Source organism: Pseudophryne corroboree, chromosome 1 (assembly GCF_028390025.1).
Source record: "Pseudophryne corroboree isolate aPseCor3 chromosome 1, aPseCor3.hap2, whole genome shotgun sequence".
Taxonomy (NCBI): Eukaryota; Metazoa; Chordata; class Amphibia; order Anura; family Myobatrachidae; genus Pseudophryne; species Pseudophryne corroboree.
In genome coordinates, this window is record NC_086444.1 from 1,087,431,100 (window position 1) to 1,087,447,462 (window position 16,363).

At 41.5% G+C, this 16,363-nt stretch overlaps 1 protein-coding gene across 5 annotated transcripts in view; it reads right to left on the reverse strand.

Annotated features, from left to right (window-relative positions):
* LOC134927186 (uncharacterized) overlaps positions 1-16,363 on the reverse strand; it is a 362,077-nt gene that overhangs the window by 175,639 nt on the left and 170,075 nt on the right. For all 5 annotated transcript variants that reach the window (XM_063921310.1, XM_063921329.1, XM_063921319.1 and 2 more), the window contains 2 exons: positions 4,843-4,946; positions 774-842 (listed from right to left, as the gene is read on the reverse strand). In XM_063921310.1, coding sequence (XP_063777380.1) covers positions 774-842; positions 4,843-4,946 — 173 coding nt within the window. The remainder of the gene's footprint in view (positions 1-773; positions 843-4,842; positions 4,947-16,363) is intronic.

Below are 16,363 nucleotides of genomic sequence, written 5' to 3' on the forward strand. Positions count from 1 at the left end.
CACTAGTTTGACGGACCCAGCATATACTGGGTCACCTCAGTCCCCACCCCCGTGATTGGCTCCGCCCAGTTCTGGAAACCCCCCCTTGCAAATCCTGCGTTTGCCACTGACCCCCCAAGGGGTAAGTGATGTCTCTGATTGCTGATCATCACTGATTGGTAAGCTGAACACTGCACCTACTATTAGGGGTCATTCCGACCTGTTTGCACGCTGCCATATCTTGCAGCGCAGGAATCAGGTCACTACTGCACATGCACCGCAATGCGCAGGCACGTTGTACGGGTACAAAGCGGATCGTTGCTGAACAATGGATTTAACGAAGAATCCATTAGCACAACTGATCACAAGGAGATTGACAGGAAGAGGGCGTTCATGGGTGTCAACTGACCGTTTTCTGGTAGTGTTTTGTAAAACTCAGGCATGTCCAAGCATTTGCAGGGTGGGTGTCTGACATCAATTCCAGCCCCAGACAGGTTGAAGTGATCGCAGTGGCTGAGTAAGTTCAGACCTACTCAGAAACTGCACAAACTGTTTTTGTAGTGCTCGGCTGCACGGCGTTCGCACACTTGCAAAATGAAAATACACTCCCCTGTGGGTGACGACTATGCGTTTGCACGGTTGCTAAAAACAGCTAGCAAGCGATCAACTTGGAATGAACCCCTCTGTGTGTTCTAAGAATTTTTTGTTTCAGTTGAAATCTAACGACTTCAACCGTACTTGAAAGGAAAGAAAGGGTCTCATCAAAAGTCCCTGTAATTTTAATAAGTACTTACCACCGTTGCTAAATCTTCAAAATCTTCATCTTCTTTCACCATTTTGACAGTAGGATTTCCTATTATATCCTGAATAAAAATAAAATAAAATGAATATATAGATAGAAAGTGAACCTTTAAATTAAAAGTCACCTCACAATAGTAGGCAACACGTTTTGTGTTTTTGTATTTTTATTGGTTCAGAAATATTCTCAGAAATTACTTTAAGGTTAACAAAAAGTCATGGTAAATGCTATTCAAAATCTTAGTGCATAATCTAAAAGTGCATGGAATATAGTTTATTTTCGATTGGTTTTGAATATGATAATCGTCCAGATGGTGACCTTCATTTGTAGTATTTCTGAAGTTTTGCATCACTCGGCCGGTCATTTCTGGCATTATCACTGCAATTTCTTGACAAAGCTCACTTTCACTTGTCTGTCTACGTTACCAAGCAGAATATTTCTTATTGGGAGGAAAACATTCCTCATCAGCTTCATAAAAGTCCTACTACACAGCCAAACGGGGCAATCTGAGAGCTGAGGTCTACAAACATCGACCAAGAACCAATAATGACCCGAAAGCTTCTATACACTAAGAAATGACCATATGTTCAAAACCAATTGAAAATACACTGTATTCCATGCACTTTTAGATTATGCACTAAAATTCTGAATAGCATTTACCATACCTTTTTGTTAACCTATGCGATTGGTTTGTATAAAGCTCTTGTCACCTTACAGCTATATGTCAATAATAATCATTATCAGCTTGCATTTTGCACAAGGGGTTGAGCGCCCACTAAAGATACTCCTCATATGCCTGGGTTTGTAGATCTAACTGTTGCATTTGCATGAATGTTCTTATTGCACTTCTCCTACGCTTGCACACCCATTCAGTGTCCTTGTCCACCCCTCTTAGCACATGAAGTCACAAGTTTAAGATACAACAGAATCTACATATAGTCAGAATCGCAAGTCTTTTTTGTGCACTTTGCATGATACAGAAAAACATTTTTTATGCAAAAAACATGCATATGTCCAACTGACATCAGGACCAGAAAGTACCGTTTCGTGGCCAAAATGGTATCACTTTTCATATTTCAAGAGATGATCTATGTTTGATAGTTGTCTGGTGAGAAACACAAACACTGTTTCATCAAGTACTCAGATAGGGATGACCATCGGTGGGTTAACCATCGATGGTGACATCAGTGATTACCACTGATGGCATTAAAACATTCATGGTGAACCATCGATTGTTTTCACCCTTGTATGGTCATGGTGTGCGTATGGGGTACCCGCCCCTGTTACTCCGGCCCCAATTGCCACTTACAGCAGAGCTGCAGGATATATTAGCACTGCAATGTATCAAATGGAGAGCCCATTGTATTATTACATAAACTCACTTCTCTGACAATCTTTGTCCCTCTGTAATGCATTTGTGCTCATGCAATATGTAATGGCTAGTGAGTTGTACCATTACGTTTGAATGAGATTTCAAGAAAATGCAAGATGTTAATTTGAGAAGACTGCACATAGGCATAGCCAATAGACCAGGAGCGCCCTCATAATGCCAGCTTCATATGGCATTGTTATGTGGCAAGTGAAAAAATCTCAGCTTTTTGTCGCTTGATAAGTTGCCAGAACACTTTGCTACTTAGGTGACTATGACGGTATAGTGTTATTAAGAGACAATAAAGTCATCGCTAGAGAAATCTTGTTCTTAAAGATAACATAGTTTCTTTCAGGAAAGGTTCCTTTTTAGACAACATATTACAATTATGTGAAAGTTTAAAAATGAATTTAGACAGAGATAGATAGATAGATAGATAGATAGATAGATAGATAGATAGATAGATAGATAGATAGATAGAATTCAATTGTTGGCAAAGGGTGCGAATCAGTGACATGCAGTGGGGTGAGGCAGAGCCTTTCCTGTCATACTAACGTTTGTACCAGCATTTTGACTGTATAAAGTATATGAAAAATTCAAAGAATATGTTTGAAATATCTTCTGTGTATTATTCTAATCATTTTTATAGCCAAAACTCTGGAGTAAAAAGTCTATGGCAGGTGAGGCAGTGCCTCACCTACCTATCTTTTCCGCACATCTCTGATCAAATCTCACCAAATTTCCAGGAGTTTATACTGCTGCTCCTGTGTATAATGTTCAGATGTACCCTTTGGCTCATATATTGCATGTAAATCTGGCTCTGGTGCTAGCCAGTGCCTTCTGAGCTATTTAGCTCACTGCATGTCCCTGGTGCGAACTGCCGTTACCGTGGCATTGGGTGTGGTATGGAAGGTTGACCACACTTAGGTCGACAGTGTCTAGGTCAACCACTATTGGTCGACAGTAACTAGGTTGACAGGGATTCTAGGTTGACATGTTCTAGGTCAGCAGGTCAAAAGGTCGACATGAGTTTGTTTGTTTTTTGTGTCGTTTTCTCAGTACAGTGACCGGGAACCCCAATTAGTGCACCGTGTCCCCTCGCCCTCGCCATGCTTCGGGCAAGGTTACTATTCTCAATTGTAGTCCACGTGGATTGTTAAGTATAAAAAAGTTCAAAAAAAGAAACAAATTTGGAAAAACTCATATCGACCTTTTGACCTGTCAACCTAGAAACCCTGACAACCTAGTTACTGTCAAAAAATATTGTTCAACCTAGACGTGGTCGACCTAGAGACCGGATACCGTGGCATTTACATGCTGGCAATGGCAGCCCAACTTGCACCCTTAACATGACCGATTTGAACCCCAATTCACTCAAAAGTACCCTATAGGGTAGCAAACACTTATGAGCAAGAGCCTGCTGCCATAAAGCACAGCTACTGGTGCGCATATTCGGCCAGGTGAACCGGTTCGCCCTCAGTTGAATTCACCCCATAGAGAGATACTGTACATAGAGAGATAGATTGTGTGTGCTTAGCAGAAATATATACTGTACTAGGATAAAAAATATATGGTCAAGGAACCCAGAGTTGCTGCAAAATTATCAGGAGATAGAATAGTCATACCTAAGAAACACTATTAGTGCATTACTGTGTGTGGTTGTTGCCTACAGACATTGCATATATACAACACTGGCTTTAAAGCTGTAATCAAAGTAACAAATTCTATAAATCCCAAACATAGGGCCATATTCCTGGTTCCACCATCCATACCCCAGTGTTAACCCTGTGTAGACCATGGACCCTGATGAAGAAAAAAAGTTTTACTTGTAATACAGCATAGTAATATTGTCATATTATAACAATGTTACCTTTGGCAGCGTTTTCTCAGTACAGTGACCGGGAACCCCAATTAGTGCACCGTGTCCCCTCGCCATGCTTCGGGCAAGGTTACTATTCTCAATTGTAGTCCACGTGGATTGTTAAGTATAAAAAAGTTCAAAAAAAGAAACAAATTTGGAAAAACTCATATCGACCTTTTGACCTGTCAACCTAGAAACCCTGACAACCTAGTTACTGTCAAAAAATATTGTTCAACCTAGACGTGGTCGACCTAGAGACCGGATACCGTGGCATTTACATGCTGGCAATGGCAGCCCAACTTGCACCCTTAACATGACCGATTTGAACCCCAATTCACTCAAAAGTACCCTATAGGGTAGCAAACACTTATGAGCAAGAGCCTGCTGCCATAAAGCACAGCTACTGGTGCGCATATTCGGCCAGGTGAACCGGTTCGCCCTCAGTTGAATTCACCCCATAGAGAGATACTGTACATAGAGAGATAGATTGTGTGTGCTTAGCAGAAATATATACTGTACTAGGATAAAAAATATATGGTCAAGGAACCCAGAGTTGCTGCAAAATTATCAGGAGATAGAATAGTCATACCTAAGAAACACTATTAGTGCATTACTGTGTGTGGTTGTTGCCTACAGACATTGCATATATACAACACTGGCTTTAAAGCTGTAATCAAAGTAACAAATTCTATAAATCCCAAACATAGGGCCATATTCCTGGTTCCACCATCCATACCCCAGTGTTAACCCTGTGTAGACCATGGACCCTGATGAAGAAAAAAAGTTTTACTTGTAATACAGCATAGTAATATTGTCATATTATAACAATGTTACCTTTGGCAGCTTTATTTTTCTGTCTCCCTGGCCGTCTTCAGATTCTCTGTAGCTTTCTGCAGTCAGTAGCAGAAGTAGGTTTAGAAAATAACTTTTTCCAGTAGCTATTTATTGGAAAATAATATTATATTAGCAACAGATTATACACAACGTACAACAAAAGGTTACAACAAAGCAGGGACGTGTGGAGAGGTAAATGGCTCAGGAGGCACTGGCTAGTACCAGAGCCAGATTTACACACAACCAAGGGTACATGTGGACATTATACACAGGTGCTCTAGTATACACTGCTGGAAATTTGGTGTTGGTCAGAGATGTGTGGAAAAGATAGGCAGGGGAGGCACTGCCTCATCTGTCATAGACTTTTTACAGCAGAGTTTTCGCTATAGGAATGATTAGAATAAACACAAAGATGATATTTCTAATATATTCTTTGTATTTTACGAATTCAGTACAAGATATAGTCAAAAGGGATGCAGTCAATTTACCTCCAATCAAAATCTCGACGGTTGCAATCCCGACAGCAATTGACCGACGATCAAAATCCCGACATGGACAAAATACCGACATTCGTCAAGGTCAAAATACCGACATGTAAAATGCCGACAGGCAAAAATACAGACATGAGTTTTTCATTGAAACCGACTTGTTCATACGTTACCATCCCAGTGGACCTGGAGGGGGAATATAATAGTGTACCGAGCGCAGCGAGGCACCGTGGCCGAAGCATGGCAAGTACAGCGAGCCATGCAAGGGAACGCGGTAGAATGTCAACATACACAACAAAAAAAAGGAAAACGCATGTCGGTATTTTGACCTGTTAGCATTTTACATGTCGGTATTTTGACCTTGTCTGTATTTTACATGTCGGTATTTTGTCCATGTCGGGATTTTGACATTGTCGGGATTTTGACCGTCGGTCAATTGCTGTTGGGATTTTGATTGGAGGTATTTCATACCGATCCCAGTCAAAACTCTGGCATATATATTAGCAAGACAGTAAAGGCTCTGCCTCACCTCACTGCAAGTCACTGTCCAAAGTCTCGGGAAAAGTACAACCTTATGTACTGTATGATAGCATGCACAGTGCTAGTAATGCTGTAGTATCCTTTATTTATAAAGTGCCATCAAGACAGGAATGAGGGAACGGTACGTTTTTTTGCAATGAAAAAGGGAGCACTACTCTTTTATATTATCAGTATAGCATCACTGTCTCTTTTCTTTTTATATCTTATCATTAGAGGCATTATTTTATTAAAAATGTAAAAAGAATAAGAGCCAAAGGAGTGCCTTGAATCACATTTAACTGAGGTGACAAAGGGATTTTTAATATATCCAAGGTTCCTTTAACAGATGCAGAGCCTTTTGAAAAAGGGTCTCTCTTTTGCACCTACAGTAGCGGTGAATAAATTACATTTATGTATGGATTTAAATTTGTATGTACACAAAATGACCCTAAAGAGACATTTTATTAGGAATGATAATATATCTATGGTTCCTTTAAAAAATTGTGAGTCTAAGAAAACAGATTTATCCCCAGGATTGAGAAATTAATCTACTGTCTGTTTAGTAGACTGATGTGGATCTCATTTGGATCTATTCTCACAACTAGTGAAAAAAAGAATGAGAAAATTAGTGGTAAATGTAAATGTACTGTTTTAATAAGAATCTGACCCCTTTAGAAAACCAGGCATTGAAAACATTAATAGCGAATAAAGATAGGTTTTCAAACAAGCAGATAGGGGGAGGGGGGGGGAGGGATGGAGGGGGGGGGGGGGGGGGGGGGTTGGTTGCACTGGACAGATCCAAATATGTAGGAGAGATGTATAAGTCATTGTCAGACACAAGTTCATATGAAAAATAAAATGATGACCCAACACAAGATTACCTGGAAGATTTAAATGTACTTTTAAGGGGGGTACTCACGGAGCGATATTCTAAGCAATCTGACTAAATTGCTTAGAATTTAAGCATTATCGCTGCGTGTGTACCCCCTACAGCGATAACGATGCGCAGCCACGCGCATCTCTATCGCTGTTGCTAGATTGGCCTAGCGGGTCGCTCACTTCACCCGCTGGGTGAAATGAGCGCCCCCCCATCTCCCCTCGCACACTCAGCACACATCGCGCTGTGCTGGCATCGCGATGTGCTGGGTGGGGTAGTCTTGGGAATAGATTCTATGGAGCAGTTAACAGCAGCAGGAAGGAGGTCCTGGAGCTATTCAATTCAGCGTGCCGTTTTGTTGGAGAATACCGGATGTTTAGTCGAAAGAACCAACATTCTCCGACTTAAGTGCCCCGTCACGATGCTGTTTCTACCGCTCTAAAACACAAACCAGCATCATTTCACTAGTTTTGTCAGATTTCTGCTTGCACCTCTGGAGGGGTGCGAGCAGAAATCCTGTAATCGGACATAACAGCGCATTGAATTGGATAGCTCCAGGACCTCCTTCCCGGTGCTATTAACAGCACACTGAATTGAATCGACCCCAATAACTGCTAGTGTCTCAGATTATACAGACATTTATTTAAAGAAATACAGTATGTACCCATGTTAGAATCATACCATATGTGAAAGACTCCATTCATGTTTTACAATTATTAGAGGAGTTTGTATGGCAGGAGGACTTTAAATGGGAGACAATAGATGTTCAGACCTTGAACACCTCCATCCCCCATGGAAAAGGTGTGGAGTTTTACCAACTGTGTGTAAAAAAAAATGTATTAGTGTCTGCTCTGGATATGTAACCATTGAGAATTGCATTTTTGGCAGAGTGTATGACTTTTGTATTGAAGCACAATTACTTTATTTTCCTGGACGAGTTCATTGTCCAGTGGAATGGAACTGTGATGGTATTTGCGCCACAACTTTCACACAAATACATTTGGGAGCGTGGGAGAAAGTATTTATTCAGAGTAATAGCTGCTAAATACTGTTCGGTATAAATGCTTTTACTGTTCTGTATAAAGTTATATAGATTATCTGCTTATTGTCTTGATGAAAGAGAAGTTTATTGAAGTTGTTGACTATTTTAATGTGAACTAGTTAATGCGTATGGTTTCAACCAGTCAAAAGTTTGCTAGGCGGAACATTTTACCCCTTTTCACCCCATAAGGAGCCAAATTTAAAAAAAATCTGTGTTTAGTTGGTGGTTGCAAATAACGGTCAAAGTTTCCAGACCACCCAGCAAGTCACATGTTCCAGGTCACCCAGCAGGTACACAGAGAGAGTTCACCAACTGTAATTTTCCAGAGCACAACATTGTAAATGGCAAGCAGATGTTTTGTCACAAATACAGACACCAATTACCAAACCAATATTTTTCTGGAAATCTACAGACCAAGACCTTTGATTTGCTGTCATTCATAAAAGTCGTCCTTCTGTTATTAAAATGTAGATGATTTCCATCTTAGTTTTACCTTTAATTTGAAATGTATACCTTTTTCAAAGAAGAAGATAATAACTACTTGGATTACAAAGTAGCCATTATAACAAATGGAAAACTTTCTCACAGTTGGTAAGACTTAGGGCGGGATGTACTAAGCAGTAACACAGCGGTAAAACCTGTTTGACTTCTTCGGCAGCAGTAAAACGTGACTTCTTCGGCACGGTACCTGCTCTCATAGGTGGCCGTGTAACAGGAGATTCGAAAACAACTGACAGCGTGGCAGGCTGATGATTGAGCATACGGGAAAAGACAACAGGCCGGTAACAGGTTTTACCGCTGTGTTACTGCTTAGTACATCCTGCGCTTAGTCACAATAGTATAGAGAAATTTGAATAACAAACTAGGGTTTACTATTCCAGGAAAAAGAGTATCCTGTGCTTTTAATTAATTCAGCTACAGAAAAAGCTAGAAGGTTGGACAGGAAAGAGTTAATTAAATATAAGGCTTCAAATGATTGTGCAAGAGATTGGCAAGAGATGCTTAACTGCCACTGTGTAACCCAGTACAATGTTTATAATGAGGAACTAAAGAGAATAATGAACAAGTATTTGTATATTATTAAAATGTTTTATCCCCCACACATTCTCAAAGATGTGAGTGTGTTATCCGGCACAGGACTGGAATAACATAACAATTATAACCAGCGTATTAATGAAATAGAAGGTTTCAGATAACCATAATGATTTAAACATAGCTGGAGGTGCTCACACAAATCGAATACTCAGAAAAAATAAAATTAGCACAGTCTAATTTTAGCAAGATAATTCCTTTGTGGGGACTCTTTTCAGTCAATGTACAGTAGATGTACTTTGTTATTATTAAAACAACATTTAATATGTCTTTCCTTTCAAATAATGTGGTATCAAGACTATAACGAGTATTTATTTATTATTATTATTTATTTATTAACAGTTTCTTATATAGCGCAGCAAATTCCGTCGCGCTTTATAACTGGACACAATTAGATGACAAAACTGGGTAAAAACAAACAGTCATAGAGGTAGGAGGGCCCTGCTCACAAGCTTACAATCTATGGGTATGTGTGACATAGTCAATCCCTGATACAGTATAAAGATCATATACACTATTATCGGTATAGAAAAAAATAGTAAACTCAAATCATTGTTAACAGATATTAGATGACCTCGTGGTGGAAATATGAAATACAATAATTCTCTAATAAATGATTGAAGAGGATAAACAATTTAATATAGCATATTAGACACTGCAAATTCCTAACATGTTTCGGACTCTTATATTCAAATGATGATGTGTACCCATAAGAAGGTGTCTACTAGGTAGTGTGAATATTATCAAAGAAGGTTTCAATGGAGATCCATAATGATGCACACACTTCACTCAAACTGCGGCTGTGCAGAACACCAGCCCACAATATAGTGTGCCTCTAAATGGGATTGATCAATATACACAGGTGCGCTGCTTGTGATTAATTCCTTTGTCTCAGATGGAAAAAAAGTGTAAACCCATAAAACCAAAAATATATCATCTATGACTAATGATATGGGGGTACAGTGGGGGTAAGTACCCCAAGTGCCCCCGCCACAGATCAGATCTCTATTACTCATCTGCAGCATTGCACACTGCGCACCACTGACAGCAGTGAGTGACAGCCATCGTCACCAGCTGCTGGCACCGCAGAGCAGTGCTGGGCTGCTGACAGGCAGCTCATCTGTCCATTGGTGTGTGAAGCTGCAGCCTGCTGCTCAGTGACTGGCTGGCTTGCAGGCTGCAAGGAAGAAGGAGGAGGTAGTAAGGGAGGACACAGCCGCAGGATGTGGGGAAAGAAGATCTGAGGACTCATGGAGAGAAACATGCCAGCGAAGGCAGACAGTGCAGTGCTCTTCACCTGTTCCCTCCCTGGTATCCCCGTGCACACTAAGTAGTACTTGAAACAATACATGAAAACTATATTGTAATAGAAATTCAGAGATATTTATTGCATATATTTGCAAATACATGGGAAGCTCCTGAGCCCCTTCACAGCTTCTCTAATTATCGGCAGTCCCTACACTGCATTGTAACAATGCCCGCTTAGGGCCATGTAATTGTCTATCGTAAGGCCTCATGATAAAGCCCCATACAGAAATATATCCAAATTGAGGGTGAGCTTACCTAGGAGCCACCCTTGGGCTCTCCCAGTAGCAATACAGGAACCATTATGCCTTCCAAATGATGGGCACAGCAGCCAGGAAAACAGCACATTAATCCAGGGTTTTTGTGCAATCTAGCCGTGGCTAGTTTTATTTTGCACTACAAAAACAAAATATAAAAATAAAACCTAGCCCATCTGGGCAGTAACTAAACATAACAGATTCCCTCTGTCAGAGTGGTACATCCTAATGCCCCTATCACAACACAGTCATATGCACAGTACTTACAGTCAGTAAATCACAATGTCTTATAACAGGCCTGCTGCCTGTATCCCCAGGTAATGAGCCCTGACGCAGGTAATAACAGTCTCTTACAGGTGCAGGCACTAATTAGCCTCCATTAAGCCGAAATGGGCTTAATGGATGAAGCCCTCTCTTCTCTCTCACACCCATACCCCCAGAACCCTTATATGGCTTTTAGCAAAAGAGCAAAAGTCAAGTCTGTTTAGCAGAACAGACATTTCCTGGTCATTTAAATCACATAGATCAAAAATCTGGGACAAACATCTCCTGCTTATCACTTTACCAGTGCTTTTATCACATATCCCCCCACCTTTGTTTAAACCTGTGGGGCAGAACAACTTCAGCCCCCAAATAAAACACATGCGACAATGTATCTGAATTGGCAAGTTGGCTTCCTGGCCTGTGCTCTGATGATAATTTAAAGTTTTGCAATGCCCAGAACCATCTTGTTATTCGGGATGCAGTTAAAATGCCGCCGGAAGGGATCCCGGTGGTTGAAATACAGACGTTGGAATACCAACCGACGGCATAAGCCCGGTATCTAAATACCGACAGGGGTTGGGATCCTGGCAACAAAATACAGATGCCCAGAATTCTGACCATTCTTTTAGCGGGATGTGCTTGTGTCCTGCCATGGGGGGTGGGAGGTTAGGATGCAGGAACAGGAAGGGTATGGATAGGTGCAGGGGAGAAGGGGTTAGGTATTTACAAGGGGAGGTTAGGGCTAGGCACCAAGTGGGGAGAGTTAAGTTTAGGTAGTGGGGAAGGGAGGGTTAGTGTTAGGTACCACTGGAGATGGTTAGGCACCACTGGGGAGGATTAGGGCTAGGCACCTACAAGAGAGGGTTAGGTTAATTTCTGGGGGGCTGTTGGGATTCTGAAGGCCAGGATGTCGCTGTTGGTATTCTGACTGCCAGCATCCCGTCCATCGGGATATCATACTGAATCCTGTTATTCTCCCATTGCTCTCTTTATTCTCAGACATCCATTTTAAAGGAGCATGATCAGTGATCAACTGGAATTTTCTTCCCAGGAAATAATACCTGAGCGTTTCTAATGCTCACTTTATTGCCAAAGCTTCTTTCTTGACAGTGGCATAGTTTCTCTCATGTATATTTAACTTTCTGCTTAAGTAAATAAGAGGATGTTCTTCACCCTCTTTGTTCTCGGACAGGACCACACCTATTTCTACATCTGATGCATCAATTTGTACCACAAATTCCTTTTGAACGTCAGGTGTCATCAGAACTGGTTGGGTACAGAGTGCTACATTCAACTCCTGAAAAGCGTTTTCCACTTTTGGACTCCATTTAACCATCACTTTTCTGTTTGCCCATAACAAGGTCTGTCAGTGGGACTGCAACGGTGGCAAAATTGAGTATAACCCTTATATAATAACCCATGATTCCTAAGAATGCTCTCACCTGCTTCTTATTTAGGGGTTGTGGCCTATTTTGTATTGCCTCAATTTTATTAAGTTTTGGCTTTATCAAGCCTCTGCCAATGGTGTATCCAAGATACTTTACTTCTTCCATCCCTAGACAACATGTTTTTCGATTGGCTGCCAATCTTACCTTAGAGATGTAGTGCAACACTACTTGTACTCTGGGTAAGTGAGACTGCCAAGACTATAGATAATTACATGATCCAGATAAGCAGCAGCATGCTGTTTATGGGGCCTTAGAATTCTATCCATCATCCTTTGAAAGGTGGCGGGTACCCCATGTAACCCAAATGGAAACATCTTGTATTGAAACAGCCCTTCTGGTGCAGTAAAAGCAGTCTTTTCATTGTCATTCTAAGTTAATGACACTTGCCAATACCCTTTGGTTAAGTCTAGAGTGGTTAAGTACCTTGCTGTTCCTAATCTTTCAATAAGCTTATCCACCCGAGGCATTGGGTGGGTATCGAACGTCAACAAATTATTTAACTTACAGAAATCATTACGGAAATGCAAACACCCATCTGGGTTCAGCAAAAGCACAATGGGACTTAACCACTCACTATGTGACTCTTCAATTACCCTCACCTCCAACATTTTTATTTATTACTTTAGACACTGATTCCTGTTGGGCTTCTGGTATTATATAGGGCTTTAGGTTAACCTTAACCCCTTAGTCAGTGATTATGTTTAATGACTGTTGTTTTACCTGGTATGTCTGAAAACAAAACTCTTATGAGAAATTATTTAGCCTTCTGCTGTTGAACAGTTGAGAGGGTTTTAGCTATTGTTACTTTGGGAACCAAAGGCACTGGGTTTACTGGAGTACTAGAATGGCCGACATAGCTGCTCAATCCTTACAAGGTATTATAAGGTTTACATGATAGATCTGTTCTGGCTTTCTTTTCCCAGGTTGGTGCACTTAATAATTAACCGCCTCCATCTATATCCACCACGTTCCATCCCAAGTCACCAAAATAACTGATGGCTCTGGGCGACTTTATTAAAGGTCCAAACTAATCCATAGCTATTCTTTGAAAAGGAAACTCAATAATTGGTAATGGAACAAGCGGACTTTTAAAATGTGGCCTTGGAGCATGACACTGACATTCAGGTCATGATGTACCAGAGTATTTATAATGGGTGCTGTGTGTGCAGCCCATGGGCCCCCAGGCTTCAGGGGGCCCACACTGCACACCATGCATCCATTTTTTTTTTCAATATTTACCTTCCAAGTCCCGCTTCGGCAGCTGCAGAAAACACTGGGAAAATGGTGCAGTGCAATTTTCTCAGAGGCCTGCGCAATTGCACTAGACTGTGAGACTGCGCTAGAGTCCCCTAGTGACCCTAGTGCCCATAGTCTACAGCGCTGCACTATTTCATCACTCCATGGCACTTATAGTTTTTTTTATATATATGTAACACCTTCACATAATTTTCCTTTACTCCTCACATTATTCACACATGCAGCAAAAGCCTCTTTAACCTCTTTAACCCTATATTTTTATCACTCCTGCGATGCCCTGGGGTTGTCTGGCTGGGTGGCTCTGGGGTGTCCGCCCCCTGGACCTGAACCCCTATAGTTAGTGTTAGGGACTTACCCAATGAGAGGCTACCTTGATGCGGTGGGTAAGCTCATAGCCCTGGCCAGGAATATGCTAAGTGCCTCTGGTTACTACAGGTTGAGCCAGTGTGAGATAGTGCACCTGCTACCTTTTCCCTCTGTACACTTTACTAAGTCTCAAGCAGAGTAGCACCTCACTACCTAATTAAGGTGTGCAAATTAGGGCCCTTTTCCCTCTAGATAGGAGGGGGCCCAGAAGGAAACTGCACATGGGCCTCCTCCTCTCAAGATGCGTCCCTTGCATGAAGCACAATATTCAGACACCTCTTTATGGACCTTGGGCCAGAAAAACCTCTGTAAAATTCTCTCCATTTTTTTTAAACCCCTAGGTGACATGCAGTTATGTGACCATGAGCTAGGTCTAATACCGTTCTATATACCAGTCACTGTAAGGGGCAATTTGATCCAAGAATGCAACTTCACCCAGAGATACTCCAATAATGGATGAAGAAGGTTAGGAGGAACATAATGCCATGGGGAATTAGAGACCCAGATTGACAAATTTTTTAAATGGTCAACCATTTGAAGGGGAAGAGATAAACGAGGAGAGATGAGGCAGGACCCCGGGAGTGGGAGAATATGGAATTTCCACCAATTAATCTTTAAACCGTAATAGATACCAAATGCTGTAATAACCTGAAGAACCACTGGCATGTAAAATGCATAATCCATCTGAAATAGTAAAAGGACATCAGCATGTAAAATAACTTTATCTAATCTGCTGCCCACCCAAAGACATACTATGTCAGGATGAGTGCATACATAGAGTACATGCCTGTGGTACTATCGCCTGGGCAAACAGAGCTGTGAATAAGGGGCATTCCTGTCTCATTCCCCTGGACAAAGGGAAACATGGGGACACGTAGCCATTAACTGAGACCTATGCACTAGGAGCCATATATAGCAATTAGACTCAATTAATATAACGTGGACCAATCACAAATGCCCACATAACCTCCGATAGAAACAGCCACTCTACAGAATCAAATGCTTTGGCAGCATCAAGAGAAACTATAGATTTTCACCATGCACGTGGGTAAACAATCTCTGAAAGTTCTCCGAAGTAGATTTCCCTGGCATGAATCCAGTCTGGATTGGATAAACTATAGAAGAAGTGAAAACCTGATTAAGTTCTATAGAGAGAAGGCTCGCCAGAATCTTAGCATCAATAGGAATTAGAGCGATAGGCCTGTACAACTCCAGGAATAGAGGACCCTTGCCAAGCTTCAGAAGAACTACTATCACCGCCTCTGACATGGAAGGAGGAAAGACGTTCTCCTCGATCAGGGAATTAAAAAGATCCAGTAATTTAGGGACAAACAGTAATGCATGTTTTTTATACACTTCTAAAGGAATACTATCAATTCCTCAAGCCTTACCACCCAGAAATTATTTTACTTCCATTTCCTCACTAGGAAGGGGTCCCTAGCCTCAGCAGCTGTCACATAGGGGGTAATTCAGAGCTGATCATAGCTGTGCTAAATTTAGCACAGCTACGATCAGGAACACTGAAATGCAGGGGGACGCCCAGCACAGGGCTATCCCGCCCCGCATGTCAGTCCCTGCTCCGTTGCAGAAGCACAAAAGCACCGCACCGATCAGGTCTGAATTAGGCCCATTGTCCAGCAAACCTGCTTGGCTACAGGATAATCCAGATGAGTATACACACTTAAAGAAATGTAAAAACACCTCCGCAAAAGAGCTGTGTCCACTAAAGTGTCACCAGGTGTCATCAAAATGGCAACAATATTAGACAGCCATTCTGAATTGACTAAAGGGGCCAACTAACTACCTGTCCTGTCAGATTAGAAGTAACGGGAATGGGAAGTAAATAGTAATCAGCAGCTCACCCGATCCTGTAAATCAGCAGCCCACTCCATTTGAATGTTCAACCATGCTGTCCTAGAAAACTCCAGTTTATCAGCTAAATAGGCCAACTCTAGAAGAAAAGGTGAACACACCTGGCGCTACTATACAATGAGTATACTAAGCCACACCTATTTTTTTCTTTCAATGGTTAAACATTGAATGTTGGTATTCTCTTATTAGAGATATAGAGGTTCTGTAAAATCCAAACAAACAAACATAGTGCAACCAACAAGGTACTGATTCTCTGGACTCCGTTTCAGAGACATGGGATATCCAGCTCTGTGACTAATTGGACTTCCAGCGTGACATACATCCGATGGGTGATATATGCTTTTAACATTGTTGTCTATGTGAGTGTGCATTTGTTATAATAAATGTTTTTTATCATATGAAGCCGTCCTGCACTATGTATATCAGGAATGTCAAACTCGTGGTCCTCCAGCTGTTGTGAAACTACAAGTCCCAGCATGCTTTGCCAGCATACCTTCCACTGATCAGCTGGTAAGGCATGCTGGGACTTGTAGTTTCACAACAGCTGGATGACCATGAGTTTGACATGCCTGATGTATATATTCCTCTGATACCCCTATCACATCGCACAAATAACCCGGTATCGACACGGCATATTGCTGTGTCGAACCGGGTCAGTGTGCGATGTGAAATGTCCTTGGCCGATTTAGCGGGTCGCCTGACCCGGTAATTCAACCCGGTAAAAAAGAAGGGTT